Source organism: Zootermopsis nevadensis, unplaced genomic scaffold, assembly GCF_977971745.1.
Source record: "Zootermopsis nevadensis isolate Lab colony 2312 unplaced genomic scaffold, Znev_1.0 Znev_ptg000011l, whole genome shotgun sequence".
NCBI lineage: Eukaryota > Metazoa > Arthropoda > Insecta > Blattodea > Termopsidae > Zootermopsis > Zootermopsis nevadensis.
The window spans coordinates 14,695,482-14,718,892 of NW_028259143.1; the positions used below are offsets into that span (position 1 = coordinate 14,695,482).

Sequence of the window (23,411 nt, forward strand, 5' to 3'; positions counted from 1 at the left end):
CCAAAGCTAAAAATCTACAACAGTACTCAAGCACTGCTCTAGACGTAAAGCAAAACATTACAATATTGCAAATTAGATCATGTGATAATGATATAATCAACGCTTCCTAAGTTTTTACACTTGTTATTGCTATTATAATGGGCCTGATGCAAGTGGATATAATGCATCTGTATTTTTGTACAGCCTACCAAATTTACGTCACAAAATTTACCTTTCAATTCTGCACAAGACTGATAAAACAAAAGAAAAACAATAAACGCATTTCCATCTGCAGTAAATGAATATCAAATCAGTACATTCGAGGAAATGCAGTACGATTAAATCGACTACAATGGCGAGAGTTGGCGAACAGGTAGCGAATATCGAGATCCCGCTCGTACGTCAGCTTCGAGCTTCGGGGGATCTCGTTGCTTACGATATAACAGGACACTCGGAGGTAAGCGAGGTCGATACAGCTGTGCAGTCTGCCGCGCGCCAGGGGACACGATTAATGGGAACGTTCCAGACGAAACTGCTGATGACAATATAAAGAAAACTGCACAACACAGAACTAAGCTGTACGTAGTATTACGAGACGCGTTAAATCAAGGAGGTTGGGAGGAGTAGCACGTAGCAAACATGGATGTTAGAAATAAGACACGCGTGCAGTTTTTCAGTGGGAGAACTTCAAGGCAAGGGACAATTTGAGACCTCAGCGTGGGAATATTACACTGATCTTTGAGAGACAGAGGCTAACCTCAATTAGGGATACATTCCTCCAAAACGTTTTTAACCGCCTACAACAGAACACGGCGCCATAACCTAGGAGAGCAGAATCCACTTTCATTACATTTCAGTCGGAATTCTTTAACATCTGGAAAGGTTACATATACGAAACCGAATAAATTACTTTACGCTGGAAAGTCAGTCGCACTGGGAAGACAGAACAGTATTTTTTTTACAAATACGTTCCTTGTCACATGGCACGGCCATCTGAGGCGAAATGTGAAATCCGACTTAAGTAAATCCTGTATCACTCTTTTAAGACAGAATGACTTATTTACATTTAGCTGATATATTCTATCGTCATTCATATGACGTAAATTTAAATTATTATTCAGGATGAATACTGTTCAATACACACAGAATTATTGAATAACTTTGGCTAATTCAATGTATCCTGCGGAACCCTATTAGGAGACTGTATAACTGGGGACCGTGCCACGGTGGTATAGCGGTTAGAAGGCTGGCCTTGTAATCCTGGGGTCTCGGGTTCGATTCCCGGCGGTGCCCGAATTTATAACTTGTGTTGGGCAAGGCCGTGGTCTAGGGAACACGGAGTTTTCCTCCGTGGCATCCCAACAATTACTCCATTCACACACAGAAGAAGGCAATGGCAAACCACTTCTGGATCATCTGCCAAGAACGTATATGAACAGGTCCCAGTCCGAGAAAAGGATGGAAGGATCCTGTTCATATGGACCTGTCGTCAGACAGAACACTAAAAAAAAGGCCTGTACCTTACGAAGTCTAACAATGAAAGCGTCTGTCTTACCTTCGACTGTGAGTTTGCTGCCAGCGCAGATAATCTTGAGTTCAATGCGACCCCGACGCTCTGTGTGGTCACAGCCGCACAGGTTGGGCACCGTCTCGACACATCTCTTGTGCACGTTCATGTCACAGGCTGCAACACAGCGAACATAACCTCAGTTCTCAGGCAGGCCAAATACAGTCTTGGCGACGTCGGCTCAACGCCATCATCAATGGGAGGACCGCAACGCCCTGCCAGGTTGTCTGAAGACAAAAAGCTTTCTGTGCAAGCGTGATAAGATCCCCGTAACAGTGGAATTTAAACTTCGCTTATCTAAACATTCTGACGTGTTTTTGGATTTCAAATAAACCTGTGGGCAAATCACACCAAGCAACTCCATGGGGCAGAGCCCTTGAGAACCTAACGGCGTTCAGTAACCAGTCACTCTCTGTTCTATTACGATAAACTGTAAATCTACGTCTACACGTGGTCTTCTCATTCAGACTTTCAGATCAAAATCCTATCTACATACATCTCCCTACCTTTATACTATCCGACGCCAACCTTATCCTTCCTGATTTGTTTGCCACAAGTATTTAACATCTGGTGAACAAATACCTCAATTTGTAACAGTCTACATGCCTTCGAGTTACCGTCACCACATAGTTCTCAAAATATTCTGAAATTCCGAGCAGTTCCAAAACAATACGACATCTTTTGGAATTCCAAATACATCTGAGCAAATATTTTGTGCCTAACACGAGGTCGATTCTAGGACTCTAAGCAGTAATGTCTTGGTAAAGATCTTCACGCAGTATGCATCGGAAATGATGTCCGTTCTTTTGGCTGTCCGCGTGTCCTTCGGGCGACAACGCCTAATGGCATCCGGACGTGTCACCCCAAGCCACGGACTGGCACAAACCTCAACCTTACCACAGCGAGATCTAAAGACGACCAGCGGCATTATTTCTGACATTGTGCAAACTACGCACTAGGTCTCAAACGTCATTAAATGTTCACGACAGGAACTCTACCTTAATTTCCTCATAAAGAAGGACATTTTCGAAAGCGATATTTGAGTCTTCGTGAGTAACACTTCAGCAATAAAATATCCAGTTTCGTTTTTACGTACTGAATAAAAATGTATGCAAGCTAATTCCAAGATGTACAACAAAAAGTTTAGTATTCCACATTTAGAACAGTGTGCAGCTGGGATAGCCTACCGCTTAAACCGAAGACAACGTCCACACAAATCCGGAGGTAGGAATTCCGGAGCATTGAACCAACCACTTCCGTAACTTTCCGGTGACCGTCTTCAACGCTTCTGCAAGGCGCTGCGTTGTACGTCTTCTAAACAAGTGGTATTCAACCTGGGGTACGCGAAGACATCTTTGGGGGTACGTGAAATTTAAAAAAAATATATATTATTTATGATAAACACTGAATAATCAGTAATGTAATTTGTTTAATTTATTTAAGATGTAGATTATATACTATGTATAACTTGAATTATATATCAACGACTTTGGGGGTACAAAGTTTAAGAGAAATTATATCTGGGAGGGTTTTATTTTACCCCCGGGGGTACGCGAAGACATCTTTGGGGGTACGTGAAATTTAAAAAAAAAATATTTACGATAAACACTGAATAATCAGTAATGTAATTTATTTAATTGATTTTAGATGTAGATTATATACTATGTATAACTTGAATTATACACCAACGACTTTGGGGGTACAAAGTTGAAGAGAAATTATATCTGGGGGTACGCGAACAAAAAAATGTTGAATACCACTGTTCTAAACAACCGCTAAACCTGTACTTCAGTAGACATTCCACTAGTTATTTGTATGGAAAAAAAACAAATTTCTTTTCAAGGGGGTGTGGTTTAAAGAAATGTTCAAAGAGCAGAATAAATTCATCGAAATTTACAAGCCTGCACAATTCTTAAAAAGTCGACACAATAGAATAAACTGTTTATCACTACGCTCAGGCACGAAACTCCGTCCCGCTCGGGGAATGTGGGGCAAGTACGGCCGATTTACACATAGTCTTCAAATGGCGCGAATACAGCGGACGCCTAACGATGAGATGATACCTTATGCGTTTTCTGATTCAAGGCAGAGATCTGAGCATTTATAAACAAGACATCTTCAACTTTTCACCTTGGGAGCATTTGCAACCACAGGTTTAAAGACGCGATGTGTCATACCCTCCCCTTCCGATCGCAGGCTACTATAGAGGCGCTGAACGGGTTTTCGTGAAACGTTATGTTGGGACTTTGCACTAGAATTTGCGTTAAAAAGTGCCAAATGGATTTAAGCTGGCGGAAACAAATGGGTTAGTAATCCGCATCCAACAGCAAAACCACACGATCCATCATGTGGGGAATCCCCCGATTACATAATCACCGAGGCAGCCAACTCTAAAGTCGATAGCGCTATTTACAATCGATTTCAAAATGTGATGAATTGTTACGATACGCGTATATGCCATTTTATATAAACTACAACGTGCAAATCTGCATTAACGGCACATATGCAGTACATTATTTGAAGGAAGACAACTTTTTTGTGAGGCGAAGTATATTTAGACAAAAGAACATGTCAAGCCTGGTACAAAGGAAAGAAACTGCGATCAAAAAACTACGTAGTTAGCTAACGATCACCACAGCATATTCAGTAGCAAGAAGGGAAACACATGCGAAAAGAAGCTGACAGACTTATATTATAAATTTTCCAGTTTTGTTTATACATAACATAAACGAAGTGAGGCGTTTGCATCAGTCAGGTTTCAGGAACAATGTAATGAACACTGCAACAAACGTGTGTCAAAGGCACAAAGAGAAGAAACAAATATACCTCGGAACTATCAGTTGCATGCAGCGCTGCAACGACAAAGTTGGAACTACTGACAGGGTCTGTCACGTGATCAGCCAAACTGCTATCAGAGAGAGAAAAAAATTGACAGCTTTAAACTTGTATTCAGACAGCAGCACGAGATGATATTGCAAATATTCATAGAATTACAAAAAAAGCTGGTTCAAAATTTGATCGTGTTATACCTCTAGTGTGCACAGACGTTTTATCCACCCCTTCCTATATCAACATTAATAACATTTCTAGATCAGTAAAATAATTACAAGAATGAGAATGACAAGCTAGAAACTTAACAGTGGCTGATTCAAAAAACTAAGAAAGAGTACATTTCTCAAAGATGGTATTTGTACGTTATTTTTCGGAAATAATTCAAAAAATGTTCAACAAAAACTGCATTGTAAAACCTTTCTTTCTGTGTCATTAAAAAATTTTTAACTTGAAAATCAACTGAGTTATTGTTATTTGAAAAACATGCGTTTCCTCTGGCACACCCTGTACATTTTATAGCAGTATCATTCCTTGGGCAATATTAAGCCAACATAGTTGATCCAAGTAATTATTCCACAAATTCAAAAACATTGTAGGAGTCTAAAGTAAACATACATTCGCATTGGAAATAATTTCTTTATCAGATAGCTTTGCAGAAAACAAATGTTTGGCCGAGATAAATAAGCACGAGGACCAACGAGGTAAGCTTTTTAAGATACGGGGCGTGCAATCCGATCACTCCAAAGGCAAAGCCGCACTTTCTTCGGCGCCCCAGGCAGTCAGACTCGATATTGATTTCTGAAGGCCGCAGTGTCTGGAGACACGTTTACGAAATATCGCATTATAAATTAACTCCATAGTGCAGGACTTGCGTGAAACCTGTTTTCAGCTAACCTTGTCAAAAACACTTGAATTTATGGAACACAAAAAAGGTTATTTTTAATCAACAATTGTCTCTATCTTGTGTCAGCGGAGGTCTGTCGAAAATTTATCAGTCTATTCACGCGTGATCTATCAAAATATTCATGCATTTATCATCTCTATCATGCGGGTCACATCCCCTGCCCATCCATTTCTTGGTATCAATCCGGGAACAAATTCCTGCGTCAAAATGGCTTATTCTTACAACTCAGAAATGGTGGAGGAAGCACGTACGTCCAAAACGTAATATTTTTAGCTGTTCTTTATGATTTACCGCAAGATAAGAACACCTCACGTGTCTGCTCTGTCCGTCTGTTCGTCGCATCTTTCAGCCCAGATCTAAACTTCACTTTCTACCATATAACTGAGAACGGTTCAGCGGATTTCGACAAAATTTGGTGTGAACGTTATGCCACTGGAGGCTATTCCAAATTACAACTTTTTAATTTCTCACTTTCCATAACACCAACGTGGCGGATGCTCAAAATCGTGAGGTAGGATTTTCATTCTCATCCTCCGCCATGACACATTACCCATGATTATGGGCTACGACTGATGACGTCAAAACCAGTGATATGAATCAATGATCATACGAATTAGCCGTGCTGCCACCTACCAGTGGTCACATGAAATATTAGCATGGAACGACTAATGACGTCACTGACCTTACCGCTATCTATCACTTATCACAGGAATTATCAGCGGCTTTGCCACCCAGCATAATGTAATGAACTGTATTGTTTCCATAGCAACGCCAAAAGAAACGTTTTGTTGAAAGAAATTAATTGTACAGCCGACGTAGGCATTAGTCTGTGAATGTATAACCTCAACAAATTAAAACGATAAAAAATATAAAATGTAATGCTGTTTTATTAACTGATATTCCATTATACGTACGAGGTGCGATCGAAAGGTTTCCAGACTGCGCGTATAAAAACCCGTACACTTATCTCAGGTATTAAATTCATCCATCACCCTCGAAGTAGTTCCCCTGGGAGTGAACGCAACGATCCCAGCGCCGCTGCCAAGCCTGGAAGCATCCCTGGAAATCTTTCTTTGTCAGCCTGTCAAGCACCATCTGCGATTCTGCCTGAATCTCTTCTATCGTCTCAAATCTCCTTCCCTTTAGCTGAATTTTCATCTTTGGGAAGAGGAAGAAGTCACACGGAGCTTAGAAAGGAAGTTGGGGTCGGTTCTTGCAAGATCTTTGAGCTCCTGACAAACGAGAAGTCGATTCTGCTTCTGGTCCTCAGACAGGATGCGTCGCATGTGGAGTTCTTCCTTTAGAATCAGCTGACAGGTCCCATAGCCTATCCCAACAATGTCGCACAAGTCGTTGATGGTACGACGTCGATCTTCGTGAATGGCCTGCCGAATCTTCGTAACATTTTCGGGCGTTGTGCTCGAAGATGGTCGTCCAGAACTCTCGTCATCATCGACAGAGGTTCGGCCATTTTTAAAACGTCAATGCCACACAAAAGTTTGTGCACGACCCATTGCGGACTCCCCAAATGCTTGCTTTAGCATTTCATAGGTTTCCGTAGCCGTTTTGGCGAGTCTTTGGCAAAATTTGATGCACACGCCATTCCGAAATCGCAGGAGGGTCGGTGTAATGCACTACCAAAACGCCCGTAACTAAGAAACAAATGCTAATTCGATGATGCCGGCTGGCACACTGATTCACTATGAATGTAGGTCGTACCCCCTAGCGGCAGAAGCTCGTACTACATCCGGTTCGCCCCCTATTGACACAGTCTTGAAACTTTCCGATCGCACCTCGTAAAATAATATAATACAAAGCAGTGTTCGGTGAAGAATAACACCTTTGAAATTACTTTATCATTATTAAATGGTTTGATAATGACAGTAATCCATGTGCAACTATGAAGATTACGATTATCAGTACGAATTTATTCCACTGATTATCTCATGGTGATTCTTAAATGATGATTGATGGTGATATCTGAAGATACCGATCATTGCGCCTAGCTGATTGTGATGTTTACCAAAAGCCTGTGATTATGATTGTTGGGCGATTTTACGTATTCCCAGTGTTTTACGAAGCCTACTGGTGCATCACGACGACATCATATTTATATTGGTCGTTATAAGACAGTACAAATGAAGTTATCGAAAGTTTCCAAGTTCTCAGAGTTAATGTAATTAATACGCCGGCTAATAAGGTTTATTGGTGTAGCTGAAGCTGTCGGTAGGTGAAATGCAATCTAATATGCTTACCAGGCATGTAGCACAGGTGAAAATAAATTAATAAAGATGTTGCTACCTGACAATTGATGAAGCTGGTGTTAACGAAGACCTTCACGCAGCCAAATAATGAATAAGTTGAGAGTTGACTAGCAGTCCAACTGGCCACTTATTGATTCTTCATCAGTGATGAAAATTTCGTGAAAGTTTTGAAGGAAGACGAGCGGTCACAAATGGAAATTTAGAAGCTGTGAAGAACGAATTGAACAACAGAGCTCACAGGAGCTCAAGACTTTGACGCCGGGTGCCGACAAACTGGAGTGTATCTGAAAAGTTTCATACTTTGCGGCAAATTCTTCAAAACTCACCGGGCAGCTAGAAAAGAAATCCTAGGAAGTGTCCATGTGACACAACTTGTCATTGGCTAAGTAAGACGTTTCTGGAGGCGTTGTCACAAACCTCAGTCCACTTTTACAAACTTTCGCGCAGAAAAAAGTGTCAGCGTTGTCTGAACCCAGCGGGGGACTTGTTATATCATAAAGGCTCAAACATAATTTAGTCCGAAGATTTCCGTCTTCCGGGCTGTTGCGCTGTGTAGTCTGGTCGATGTTAACCAACGTTTCAGAGGTCATACTGCCTCCGTCATCAGAGTATGAAGATTTCTGTCTTCTGGGTTGTTGCGCTGTGTAGTCTGGTAGATGTTTACCAACGTTTCAGAGATCATACTGCCTCCGTCATCAGAGTATGAAGATTTCTGTCTTCTGGGTTGTTGCTCTGTGTAGTCTGGTAGATGTTAAACAACGTTTCGGAGGTATTACTGCCTCCATCATCAGAGTATGAAGATTTCTGTCTTCTGGGTTGTTGCGCTGCGTAGTCTGGTCGATGTTAACCAACGTTTCAGAGGTCATACTGCCTCCGTCATCAGAGTATGAAGATTTTTGTCTTCTGGGTTGTTGCGCTGTGTAGTCTGGTAGATGTTTACCAACGTTTCAGAGATCATACTGCCTCCGTCATCAGAGTATGAAGATTTCTGTCTTCTGGGTTGTTGCTCTGTGTAGTCTGGTAGATGTTAAACAACGTTTCGGAGGTATTACTGCCTCCATCATCAGAGTATGAAGATTTCTGTCTTCTGGGTTGTTGCGCTGCGTAGTCTGGTCGATGTTTACCAACGTTTCAGAGGTCATACTGCCTCCGTCATCAGAGTATGAAGATTTCTGTCTTCTGGGCTGTTGGGCCGTGTAGTCTGGTCGATGTTTACCAACGTTTCAGAGGTCATACTCCCTCCGTCATCAGGGCGATGAGTATGAAGATTTCTGTCTTCTGGGTTGTTGCGCTGTGTAGTCTGGTAGATGTTAAACAACGTTTCGGAGGTATTACTGCCTCCATCATCAGAGTATGAAGATTTCTGTCTTCTGGGTTGTTGCGCTGCGTAGTCTGGTCGATGTTTACCAACGTTTCAGAGGTCATACTGCCTCCGTCATCAGAGTATGAAGATTTCTGTCTTCTGGGCTGTTGGGCCGTGTAGTCTGGTCGATGTTTACCAACGTTTCAGAGGTCATACTGCCTCCGTCATCAGAGTATGAAGATTTCTGTCTTCTGGGTTGTTGCGCTGTGTAGTCTGGTCGATGTTTACCAACGTTTCAGAGGTCATACTGCCTCCGTCATCAGAGTATGAAGATTTCTGTATTCTGGGCTGTTGGGCCGTGTAGTCTGGTCGATGTTTACCAACGTTTCAGAGGTCATACTGCCTCTGTCATCAGAGTATGAAGATTTCTGTCTTCTGGGTGGTTGCGCTGTGTAGACTGGTCGATGTTGACCAACGTTTCAGAGGTCATACTGCCTCCATCATCAGAGTATGAAGGTTTCTGTCTTCTGGGTTGTTGCGCTGTGTAGTCTGGTAGATGTTAACCAACGTTTCAGAGGTCATACTGCCTCTGTCATCAGAGTATGAAGATTTCTGTCTTCTGGGTGGTTGCGCTGTGTAGACTGGTCGATGTTAACCAACGTTTCAGAGGTCTTACTGCCTCCATCATCAGAGTATGAAGATTTCCGTCTTCTGGGTTGCTGCGCCGTGTAGTCTGGTCGATGTTTACCAACGTTTCAGAGGTCATACTGCCTCCGTCATCAGAGTATGAAGATTTCTGTCTTCTGGGTTGTTGCGCTGTGTAGTCTGGTCGATGTTTACCAACGTTTCAGAAGGCATACTGCCTTCGTCATCAGAGTATGAAGATTTCTGTCTTCTGGGTTGTTGCGCTGTGTAGTCTGGTAGATGTTTACCAACGTTTCAGAGGTCATACTGCCTCCGTCATCAGGGCGATGAATCAGTATGAAGATTTCTGTCTTCTGGGTTGTTGCGCTGTGTAGTCTGGTCGATGTTTACCAACGTTTCAGAGGTCATACTGCCTCCGTCATCAGAGTATGAAGATTTCTGTCTTCTGGGTTGTTGCGCCGTGTAGTCTGGTCCATGCTTACCAACGTTTCAGAGGTCATACTGCCTCCGTCGTCAGAGTATGAAGATTTCTGTCTTCTGGGTTGTTGCGCCGTCTAGTCTGGTCGATGTTTACCAACGTTTCAGAGGTCATACTGCCTCCGTCGTCAGAGTATGAAGATTTCTGTCTTCTGGGTTGTTGCGCCGTGTAGTCTGGTAGATGTTTACCAACGTTTCAGAGGTCATACTCCCTCCGTCATCAGAGTATGAAGATTTTTGTCTTCTGGGTTGTTGCGCTGTGTAGTCCTGTCGATGTTAACCAACGTTTCAGAGGTCATACTGCCTCCGTCATCAGAGTATGAAGATTTCTGTCTTCTGGGTTGTTGCGCTGTGTAGTCTGGTAGATGTTTACCAACGTTTCAGAGGCGATAGATATTCCTAAACAACAATATTTTCATTTAATTTGCTTCGCCAGGCTCCACTCTGCCACCTCAAAACGACGCTTGGAAAATGTGTTCCTGCTTCCTGCGTCAGCTTCTGCGTGGGTGTCCTCCTCTCTCGGCATCGAAATTCACCGCGCGAGTGAGTGTGTGTGTATGAAATAGAAGACCCTCCAACCGTTAAGCGCAGGAATGGGCAGTCACTTGAAGGGCTAATCGTGATCAATGCACTTAACTACACAAAGGCCAAACATCCTGATAAGCTGGCTTGTGACTCAGGAGCAACAGGTGTTGACGTACGTGAGGCTACGGTTTGTAACGTCGAAGTAGAACTGCACGGGATCCTCTTACGACCCCGAACAAGAAAACGCAAGGCAATATGAAGAAAAGTACGTGAGTTTTGCTTCAAGAACCAACCACCTGCTCTGAGTTCCCTCGTGACATCTGCAAATAAATGATTCTGGTCTTCGTAATTTCAAAAGGACCGCTTCATACGTTCTAACGAAAGAGCATAAGACGAGAGGAGACCACACGTATCTCGATCAAATAAATAAATTCCGAAATGAGAAAAATAATATCTATCATACTGGTGAATCCTGGGTGAGTGCTTAACGAATGGAAGAACATACGATTAGAACACAAACACCCGTTTGAAATCATCTACTCGTCGTGGACCATGGTTTGCGCTGGTGCACGTCGATGTCGAGCCATCTAACATTACGACAAGACAGACAACACCCTTCAACACATTTAACCTTGAACTGAGAACAACTAAGCTTCTCTGGGCACAAATTAATCATTATATCTGTTTAACATAACACACGAAGGCAATGATCGTGTTGAAAAAAAAGTAAATCTTCCCCCTTACACGCCATGTAGACGCTTGGGGGGAGACGAGCATAGCCCATATTCATTCTTAACCTCGCTACTAGATGGGGGGGGGTGAGTGGTCAGCGTCACGCCCCGGCCGTGCTTAACCCCCGGAAAAGGACCCCGGTACCCATTGAATAGGAGGATGGGTGGGCCCCAGAGCCAGTCTGGACGCAGAGGTTAGATAAAATATCCTCTGCCCTAGTCGGAGATCGAACCCCGGTGATCGCGTTAAGTGGGGAAACAAAGTCTCAAACACGCGAAGGAAACTGAAGCAGATGAAATACAGGACAATATAGACCCCTTATAATAAATTTATGTGATTGCAGTACGGCGGATGAATGGAGCCCTATCAAAAAGAGTGGTGAAGTTGGCAGCAGTGACAGTGACGATAATTAAATAAGTCATGCGACCTCTGCCGTAACGAAACACGGCACCTTTCATGTGCGTTACTAAAGAATAAGCTGGGAAATCCGAATTCAAAATGTGTTGTTGCATGAGCCGACGGGTAATTTATGGCAACTGCTGTAAGCGACCGTCAGTGTTCCAACGCTATAGTTATTAAGAGCGAATCCACGTCGAGAACATTGTAACTCCCTCAAAATAAAGAGATTTCAAAATCACAAGAATACTGTTTAAGGTGAGTATTAAATAATGACATGTAATAATTAAGACGACGATAAGAAAATGATATCAGTTACAATGGTAATTATTTTATATTTTAATATTCTTATTTCAAGAAAATAATAACTGTTAATCATAAAATTCACTTCTTACTACTATATTCATATCATGATGATGCATTTGATGGTCGTTAAATGTTTTTTTTTACTAAACTTATGACAGTGGAAAATTGTTGTTGTACGAGGTGCGATCGGAACGTTTCAAGACTGCGTCTATAAAAACCCGTACACTTATCTCAGGTATTAAATTCATCCATCACCCTCGAAGTAGTTCCCCTGGGAGTGAACACAACGATCCCAGCGCCGCTGCCAAGCCTGGAAGCATCCCTGGAAATCTTTCTTTGTCAGCCTGTCAAGCACCATCTGCGATTCTGCCTGAATCTCTTCTATCGTCTCAAATCTCCTTCCCTTTAGCTGAATTTTCATCTTTGGGAAGAGGAAGAAGTCACACGGCGAATAAGGAGGGTGCGGGATGACGGCCATGGTGTTTGAGGCCAAAAACTGCCAAACTTTGAGGGCGGTGTGCGCTGGCGCGTTGTCATGATGCGTCGCATGTGGAGTTCTTCCTTTAGAATCAGCTGACAGGTCCCATAGCCTATCCCAACAATGTCGCACAAGTCGTTGATGGTACGACGTCGATCTTCGTGAATGGCCTGCCGAATCTTCGTAACATTTTCGGGCGTTGTGCTCGAAGATGGTCGTCCAGAACGCTCGTAATCATCGACAAAGGTTCGGCCATTTTTAAAACGTGAATGCCACACAAAAGTTTGTGCACGACCCATTGCGGACTCCCCAAATGCTTACTTTAGCATTTCATAGGTTTCCGTAGCCGTTTTGGCGAGTCTTTGGCAAAATTTGATGCACACGCCATTCCGAAATCGCAGGAGGGTCGGTGTAATGCACTACCAAAACGCCCGTAACTAAGAAACAAATGCTAATTCGATGATGCCGGCTGGCACACTGATTCACTATGAATGTAGGCCGCACCCCCTAACGGCAGAAGCTCGTACTACATCCAGTTCGCCCTCTATTGACACAGTCTTGAAACTTTCCGATCGCACCTCGTAGATGTTTACCAACGTTTCAGAGGTCATACCATCGATTCATCGCCCTGATGACGGAGGCAGTATGACCTCTGAAACGTTGGTTGACATCGACCATACTACACAGCGCAACAACCCAGAAGACAGAAATCTTCAATATCTTTAATGGATGAGATTCCTCAAACTTACATGGACGTGCGTTAAATTAACAGCTTCCCTCAACATTTTCAATCAAAATTAATTGCTAAATTATTATATTTCTTGATGGCACTTTCAACTATACAGCGGTAACATAATTTTTGAATACTGAATTTAACTGTACATGGAAAAGTTCAAGGCAGTGTCCCGGTATCTGCCTAAAGAAACTGAGTGAACTATAGAAACATCACGGATGTTCGGACCGAGAACTGATTCCTACCGGCACCTCCCGCATAAGAAACAAGATTTCTAAGGATTGAACCGCGACGTAGGCACTATCTGCTTCAAGATAATTGATCCGCTACATAAAATTAAGAAGGTCTATGCATAATAACAGTTGAGTTAAGTACTCTCAACACTTAGGTAGATTAAATTAAAGTCGGATCAATATGATGTCTTAATTTAATTGGCGAAACATCGTAAATCGTAAATCGAGCTTGTTTTTGGATGCAGAATTTAAGGGCAAGAATGCAAGCGGGTGGAATCACAGGAAGTTTCTTCTTTTTATCGTGAGACCCAGCCACACAGAACGGATCACATCGTCGGACGTGGGGCGGCGATGAAGTTCCGCTTCACGGTAACCAGACTCGCCATAAGAAAGAAGACACTGGGTGGGTTTTGGGGGGGGGGGGGGGGGGGAACTGAGACTTGGCTCTGACCTGTGCACTTGAGACCCTGATGAGTGATGCCGTGCAGCATGGAACCGCAGTGGTCGCAGAAAGTTGGGGTCAAATACGTGAAAGTCTCCCACTTGTGCATCGCAGCCGCGGCCTGGCAGGAATTAGAACACGAGAAAGAACACCGAACATTTACACTGTCAGCAAGCAAAGGACCAGGGAGAACACATCGCTCCCCTCGCGAGGGTTCACACTGTCAGGAAAATGTAGAAGAAAAGGCGAGATATAAAAGTCACCACCAGAAAGGTCAGTGTTAGGGCCCACCTCATTCTGGCAAGAATAATATGTCGATGACTGAAAAGACTATCGACAAAAACTTATTCCGAAACTAACAATCCTGAAGGTGCAAACCGCCTGATACTCATATTTCACCTTTATAACTGTTGGGAAGCCAGCAATTTAATTACAATTTTCGTACAGAGTTTAAGATAAAATTACAGTTTCCTCGCACGAATTTCTGAATAGGGTAGACGAAGGATCATTTAATTAACTCCGCCACAAAAAAAAAAAAAACAGAGGTACCTAATTTTTGTCACAGAAGTTTATTTGTTCGAAAAATTTGAACCATTATACTCATTACAACTAAATGACAGCCTTACAGAGCACGCGACCTCCTGTAAGTGTGGAAACAAACATATAACTACGAAAGCTCTCGCAAACAGAACCTTAAGTTTGCACGGAACCTAAATGCCAAGAAATCTTATCGGGATATTAGACGCGTCGACAAGACATAAAAATTTCGATGTTTCGGAAACTTTATCTCTACCACACAAAAATGGTGGCCTACTTAATGGAGCCCAGTCTTCACAGGCCAATAACTAGCCAGAGAAAAATCAGGAGCACAGCTAATCGGCCACTCACCCAAAAAAATGACGACGTTGCTCAGAAGGGAAATACATGCACAAGGACCGAACATCAAATTACTTATCCGAAATGTTTTCTGCGTTGCTTAAAACATAGAAAATAAGGTAAAAAGTAAAAAGTAAAGTTTGTCCCGCTATACGCCATTTAGGCGCTTGGGGTGAGAGGAGGTATAGCTCCTCTCTTCCTTGACCTCGGCACTAGATGGGGGTGAGTGGTCAGCATCACGCCCCGGCCGGCTTTACCCCCGGGAAAGGACCCCGGTACCCATTGTAGAGGAGGCTGGGTGGGCCCCAGAGCCGGTCTGGACGCAGAGGCTAGAGGAAAAATCCTCTGCCCCCGTCGGGGATCGAACCACGGTCGCCCAGCCCGTAGCTAGTCACTATACTGACTGAGCTATCCCGGCTCATACTATATAGGTACGAACAGCAAATAACGAAATGTCATTGCACACGAAACTGTTCTGTGTGGAATGCTTCTAAGAATCAACAAGTAGCAGGCGAGACCAATAAAGCCAGCGTTACGACCGCAGACATCGAAAGCTCTTCAGACCAGTCGGATTTGAGGTTTTCACAGCGGTGAGTCTGAAGATTTCTGTCTTCTGGGTTGTCGCGCCGTGTAGTCTGGTAGATGTTAACCAACGTTTCAGAGGTCATACTGCCTCCGTCATCGCCCTGATGATAGAGGTAGCAAGGACCTCTGAAACGTCGGTAAGCTTCTACCAGACGACACCGCGCGAACACAGCAACCTTCTTAAACTTTAGACCATGAACAAATAATGTAAACTTTTAGACCGAAGCCAACACAAGAATGCGAAACAACGCACAGTGTTTGTGAGCAAATCGACGAAGTATATTTTACAATTATTACTATAACATTTTCTGACGAACTTTGTACTTATCCACATATTCAGTCTAAATTCAATTTCGAAACACCGCCATGTCGTTAGCGTACGAGTTCCTACGAACACAATTCATCAGGAGCTCTCAAGACCTCGGGCAACATCGACCGATATAAACGAGGCCAATTTATTGGAACTTCGTGGAATTTTAATAAACTGTTACCGTCTTACTGGAGTACACAGGTTCATGCATTACTCAACAAATATCTTTAACGAAGTCTGTCACTGACGAAATATCTGAAGCTCCTTTCGCCTGCTTTGTCCGACAATACCCGGTTTAATTTCTGGTGTTGCTACTCGAACGCATTTCTCAAGTGGTCATCAGTAAAACGCTACCTACTGTTGATTTGACGTTAATCATCAAGATGAATAGATGCTGAAAGCGACAGTTACGAGGTGCGATCGGAAAGTTTCAAGACTGTGTCAATAGAGGGCGAACCGGATGTAGTACGAGCTTCTGCCGCTAGGTGGTGCGGCCTACATTCATAGTGAATCAGTGTGCCAGCCGGCATCATCGAATTAGCATTTGTTTCTTAGTGACGGGCGTTTTGGTAGTGCATTACACCGACCCTCCTGCGATTTCAGAATGGCGTGTGCATCAAATTTTGCCAAATACTCGCCAAAACGGCTACGGAAACCTATGAAATGCTAAAGCAAGCATTTGGGGAGTCCGCAATGGGTCGTGCACAAACTTTTGTGTGGCATTCACGTTTTAAAAATCGCCGGCCGAACCTCTGTCGATGATGACGAGCGTTCTGGACGACCATCTTCGAGCACAACGCCCGAAAATGTTACGAAGATCGACGTCGTACCATCAACGACTTGTGCGACATTGTTGGGATAGGCTATGGGACCTGTCAGCTGATTCTAAAGGAAGAACTCCACATGCGACGCATCCTGTCTGAGGACCAGAAGCAGAATCGACTTGACTTCTCGTTTGTCAGGAGCTCAAAGATCTTGCAAGAACCGACCCCAACTTCCTTTCTAAGCTCCGTGTGTCTTCTTCCTCTTCCCAAAGATGAAAATTCAGCTAAAGGGAAGGAGATTTGAGACGATAGAAGAGATTCAGGCAGAATCGCAGATGGTGCTTGACAGGCTGACAAAGAAAGATTTCCAGGGATGCTTCCAGGCTTGGCAGCGGCGCTGGGATCGTTGTGTTCACTCCCAGGGGAACTACTTCGAGGGTGATGGATGAATTTAATACCTGAGATAAGTGTACGGGTTTTTTATACTCGCAGTCTGGAAACCTTTCGATCGCACCTCGTATGTCAAATATTGGCATTAAAAAGATTCTTTTTGTGATTCCAGTTCATTTTGAGGTGGAGCACATTTCATTTAGCTTCGGCCATTCTAAAATACGGAAATTTCTGGTTTATTGGTGTGGCATAAATCTTGCTTTGAAGGAGGAAGTCACAAAATTCCCCAATCTAAATCTTGTTGCAGTTACATATCTCAGAACGACCGAAAACCGAAATCAGTAATTTCAGTAATAGCTCCGAGTTGGCGTCCCCATAAGATAAATTACGTCTGAATGCAACTCATGAAAATGTAGAGGGCGTTTGTAATTAATCTCGTTCAAGTGTCCAATATGGTCGTTCAAGGAATCGAAAGTCACATGCCCACTGTGGATTCTGAAACTCATGAACGGATTTATATTTTGATTCAATGACATCATAGATTCCTCTCCTCAAAGCAAATATGGCAGCAATCACTTTAGTGTGAACACAAACATATATACGTACATTCCATGTAACCAAACGTTAAACAGACTACAGAATGAAAAATACGTCATAAACATACAGATAAGTAGAATTTAAAACAAAAATATTACACCAAATCCACTGCTGAATAGCACAATAACCCTTAAAGGATTACGAATTCTCTTTAAACTGTAGAAATTCATCAACAGAATAAAAAGTTTGTGTATCTTTTGAATTCCACTTTAAATTCTCCTTTTCATCCAAAACAGTTTTGAAGGTGAAGACTTTGATTCTAACGTAGTGAACGCATTTATAATAACATGAAAGGTGGGCAAACTGGTCTATGAAGATGTTTCGCATTCCGTGTGTTCAATTTGACCGATGAACTTCTTGGTTGTAAGACTTGAGGTTCTCACAGCGGTGAGTATGAAGCTTTCCGTCTTCTGGGTTGTTGCGCTGTGTAGTCTGGTCGATGTTAACCAACGTTAACAGCGCAACAACCCAGAAGACGGAAATCTTCAACTTCTTGGTTATTTGCGATGAAGTTCATTAATGAGAATATATATTCAGAAGGAAAAGGTACAATTTCTAGTTTCTTAAATAGGCTTCTATAAGAGATTCTTGGTTTCGCACCAGCCATAATTTCAAAGATATTCTCTTCCATTGTAAGTATCCTGTTACCGTCAGATAAATTTCCCTCAAAAATTATTCCATGTTTCCTTATCGAGCGAAAAGCAGACTGATTTCAGAGCGTCCACATTGACAATATGCAGCAATGATCTAACTGCATAAACTATCCTCTTAACTTCGGAATCATTTGATCCATATGATTCTTACAATTTCGGTAGTTACGAATTTGTAGACCTAGGAAGTTTGTTATTTTCGACTCTGCTATATATTTTCAGTGTTCCCCAATACTTAAAGCACATTGTAGTCGATTAATTGCTAAACATTTTATCACTTTTCCATCTTCACTCTTTCGCTGTTAACAATTTACTGATATGAGACAACTGAATTTGCCAATGTAAAGAAATCAACAAACTTTTTTTATAAATTACGACATTAGTGTAATCAGCAAATACTTAATGTTCTGAGAATGTTTTTACTGTAGAAAGAAGGTTATCTGAGTACGTCATAAAAGGTAAAGGTCTTTTATTGGCCACTGGGAAATTCCGTGTCACTGGAGATGCTGTAGATGATTCTACCTTGTTTCTGTTTGTAAGATAGGATCTAAAGTAGTTCGCTGCAGTTCCTTGAATGCCATAAAAATGTAATTAAGCTAACAAGATTTTATGAAAATACAGAACGGAGTAACTTTTGTTAGACGATAAAATCTTCCTCCAACAAGCATTTTTTGTCAACAGTTTCTAATATAGTGCCATTTAACTTGAATACTCATTTTCTGTAGATAAACCTTTCCTAAGCCAATCTGTTCAGGGAACAAAATGTTGTTAGCACATGAAATAGCTTAACCTACTGTACACAACATCCAATAACACTTTAGAGACAACAGTACAATCTGCGGTTAGCTTTTAATTATTCCCACGAGATTTGTCCAATGGGCTTAATATTTGCATTTAAAGACAATCATGGAAAATACCTCTGCCCACTAAGCGATGTATAAATCGGACTGTAATGGGAGACTGATGTGAGGTGAAAATGCTTTCAGATTTTATTTATATTTTTATTTAGTGTTCTGTCTGACGACAGGTCCATATGAACAGGATCCTTCCATCCTTTTCTCGGACTGGGACCTGTTCATATATCGCCCTGATGACGGAGGCAATATGACCTCTGAAACGTTGGTAAACATCTACCAGACCACACAGCGCAACAAACCAGAAGACGGAAATTTTCATACTCTGATGACGGAGGCAGTATGACCTCTGAAACGTTGGTAAACATCTACCAGACTACACAGCGCAACAACCCAGAAGACGGAAATTTTCATACTCTGATGACGGAGGCAGTATGACCTCTGAAACGTTGGTAAACATCTACCAGACTACACAGCGCAACAACCCAGATGACATAAATCTTAATACTCATCGCCCTGATGACGGAGGCAGTATGACCTCCGAAACGTTGGTAAACATCTACCAGACTACACAGCGCAACAACCCAGAAGACAGAAATCTTCATACCCTGATGACGGAGGCAGTATGACCTCTGAAACGTTGGTAAACATCTACCAGACTATACAGCGCAACAACCCAGAAGACAGAAATCTTCATACTCTGATGACGGAGGCAGTATGACCTCTGAAACGTTGGTAAACATCTACCAGACTATACAGCGCAACAACCCAGAAGACAGAAATCTTCATACTCTGATGACGGAGGCAGTATGACCTCTGAAACGTTGGTAAACATCTACCAAACTACACAGCGCAACAACCCAGAAGACAGAAATCTTCATACTCTGATGACGGAGGCAGTAAGACCTCTGAAACGTTGGTTAACATCTACCAGACTACACAGCGCAACAACCCAGATGACATAAATCTTAATACTCATCGCCCTGATGACAGAGGCAGTATGACCTCCGAAACGTTGGTAAACATCTACCAGACTACACAGCGCAACAACCCAGAAGACAGAAATCTTCATACCCTGATGACGGAGGCAGTATGACCTCTGAAACGTTGGTAAACATCTACCAGACTACACAGCGCAACAACTCAGAAGACAGAAATCTTCATACTCTGATGACGGAGGCAGTATGACCTCTAAAACGTTGGTAAACATCTACCAGACTACACAGCGCAACAACCCAGAAGACAGAAATCTTCATACTCTGATGACGGAGGCAGTATGACCTCTGAAACGTTGGTAAACATCGACCAGACTACACAGCGCAACAACCCAGAAGATACGATCTGGACATTCTTCATAAGTTTTCGAATTATTTTTGGCGTGAGATCGAAAATTTCGAAACATACAGTTAAATACACTATTTAAATGAGTATTTGTGGCAAAAAACAGCATATACAGCGTGTTTCAAAAGTAGCTTTACAACTTTAGGGCGAGATATTGGTGAACTGATAGGAGAAACATATAATTTCAGAACACAGAAATGTAGTCAAACACTTCAAGTTTTATGTCCATCGCATTTTTATGGTTCAATGTGACTTCCATTTGTTATGTAGTCAATTTCTTGCCACACGCGGTGTAGCATCTCCGGTGTCACTTCAGCAACTGCGGCGGTAATTCAAGTTCGGAGTTCGGCCACATTTGCAGGTAAGTGGCACGTACACTCGATCTTTAACAAATCCCCACAAGAAGAAATCTGAACGTGTTAGATCCGGGGAACGACGTGGCCGTGCTATTGGTGCGGTCCGACCAATCCACCAACCAGGGAAATGGTCGTTGAGGTACTCGCGTACTTCTCCGTGAAAAAGAAGAGGCCGTACACTTTATCTTTACTGAGGGCACAAAACACATTAACATTTGGACTGTCACGAACATGTTCCAAGAAACTTTATGTGTTTGGCTAAATTTGTGCATTTAAAAATATTGCGCACGTCCTTTAAATAAATTTATATTCTCCTGCGAAGTTGTAAAGCTACTTTTTGAAACACGGTGTACTGAAGGAAAGATAAAAACAACATAAGACGACTGAAACTGGCATAATTAAAGTTTGCAAAGGCGTCAGTCCTCCACGCCACCCCCTCATCTACCAGTCTTCACCTTCGTCTTGTCGTGGACCTATCCCCACGTCTCGGAGATGTTATCAACATCTGTATGTTTTTTTTTCTTACAATTTTTGCAGACATACTGATTCATTTTGTTGCTACGTATCTGGATTAAATAAATAAAATTACTAAAAAATACAGCAAAGCGACAAATGCGGGGAATATGTCTCCAGCCATGCGCCAAGTTACTTCCGGTTATAGATACGATTTTAGTTGCATAGTTTGTGGAATCTGACCGTTCGGACACAACAACATTAGACTACGATAATACACACTCTGATTCATTTCTTTAATCTTCGTTAGTTCGTTTGTTTGTTAAGGTCTCCGTCGAGACAAAACCTTCGACAAAATAATAAATGGAATGTAAGATGGTATAGTTGCGTCATATTATGAAGATATATATTTAATTAATTATTCTTGTCCGTCTAATCACAATTTAAAATTTAAAATTAAGATAATTAAGATAATTAAAATATCATGTGATGTTCCTTATCGAAACATTCGATTTACATTTAGATGTTCTAAATCACAATTTAAAATTAAAATAATTAAGATAATTAAAATATCATGTGATGTTCCTTATCGAAACATTCGATTTACATTTAGATGTTCTAAATGTAAATCGAATGTTTCGATAAGGAACATCACATGATATTTTAATTATCTTAATTATCTTAATTTTAAATTTTAAATTGGGATTAGACGGACAAGAATAATTAATTAAATGGAATGCAACTTAATGAAGTGTTCTATCTCTTCTTTACTTATATATCCTTAAATAACACAAAAGAATTGTCAAATGACAAGATAAGAATAAATAAATATGCGAAAGCATTGGTTGCCTAATGTAATGAAGTCCACTATCCCGGTACTTGGCTGTGGAACTGAGGAAAATCATGAGATACATTTAATTCGGATATCGCCCGAGCAGAGGAATTTTATCTACGTGTCTACACGTACCTCAATCGACCTTCTATCCTCGCGGTTTTCACAGCAATCAACTGTTTTGTTAGTTACAGCGCCTCGGCGGCCAAGCACGAAAGCTACTGATACCACACAAGTAAAAAGGATCACGAAGCGTTTGATTCTATTTCGTATTATTTTTAAAAAAAAAAATGAAGCATGCACACAGACACACACTTAACAATTTGTATTAATAACCACACCAATTCCTAATTATGAGTATGGAGAGTATCCGAAACGTCGACGCGCCTGACTGTTCTAAACGAGAAACAAGCAACGTACATGCGTAAATAAATACAATTCTTGGTTGAAACAATCATTACTTTTGGATTATCTGATGCAGTGTTCCAATTTAAATCTACGCGTAGAGTTTATAAATGGCTACTTCATCTCTACATTAAGCCATATTTAGCAAATCGAGCGAATTTCTACAGCAAATCTGCCAGTGAGATAAACCCTCTGGTGGCAACCTCTGGAAACTGAAGCCGGACAGAGAGACGAATCCGAGTAGCATATAAGCAATACCAGAGTTCGTTTTCTCTCGCCGGATTCACTTATACGACAATACAGCATTCCAAATAGTAAGGAAGAGAGAAGACAAGAAAATCAGGTGGTTGCAGGCGCCATGGTCAGCCAATGACGTCATCACGCAGGTGCAGCACAGCAGTCATCCACTGTTGCGGCTGAGACAGAGGCAAGCAATACAAATGTGCACGGAATATGGAGAGAGAGAGAGATATAGAGAGAAGATAGTCACATGTAATAAAGACAAGAAGGAAAACAAACACTTCATTCACAGCAAGCCAGTTTCAAGGAAAGGTTTGGGCCAAACCACACACACACACATGCCGCCAGCAAACGGTTCGAAATCAGCACAAAATGGTTTGTTCGTTACCACAAACAAACGACTTTGCATCACTCGCTGGGAAGGCGCTTGAGCTCGTGCGCATGCGCTATTTTAGTACGGCAGCGGACTGACTGTTTATTGAGTTATTTAACAATTTTTTTAATTGCATGGATAAAACAGCGCCGAATGGCAGGAAGATTATGAACTCGAAGGATACTGAAGGAGGCGGTCGTGGCTTATTTCAGTGCACCATCGAAGTTTTGGTCGAACCAAGTGAAGGAAACCACCGAAGAACCTTACAATATCCGGTCTGAGAGTCGAGATTCCAACTCGGTACCTCCAGAATACGAAGCAAGTCTACCAAATTTCACATCAATGACTGTCAAAATGCATTTTGCATCTACTGGATATTATAATTAGTCTGATTACGTTTCTTTATTATTATTATTAGTGTTCTGTCTGACGACAGGTCCATATGAACAGGATCCTTCCATCCTTTTCTCGGACTGGGACCTGTTCATACACGTTCTTGGCAGATGATTCAGAAGTGGTTTGCCATTGCCTTCTTCTGTGTGTGAATGGGATGCCACGGAGAAACCGGG

General features: G+C 42.0%; 1 protein-coding gene across 7 annotated transcripts in view; it reads right to left on the reverse strand.

The window, feature by feature from the left end:
- The window catches only part of Pkc53E (Protein C kinase 53E), a 275,095-nt gene that overhangs the window by 117,103 nt on the left and 134,581 nt on the right, over positions 1–23,411 (reverse strand). For 4 of the 7 annotated variants that reach the window (XM_087346884.1, XM_087346883.1, XM_087346880.1 and 1 more), the window contains exons 4-5: positions 13,826–13,937; positions 1,535–1,663 (exon numbers count right to left, since the gene is read on the reverse strand). In XM_087346884.1, the coding sequence (XP_087203010.1) occupies positions 1,535–1,663; positions 13,826–13,937 (241 nt within the window). The remainder of the gene's footprint in view (positions 1–1,534; positions 1,664–13,825; positions 13,938–23,411) is intronic. The other 3 variants (XM_087346886.1, XM_087346881.1, XM_087346887.1) reach the window with 1 other exon arrangement.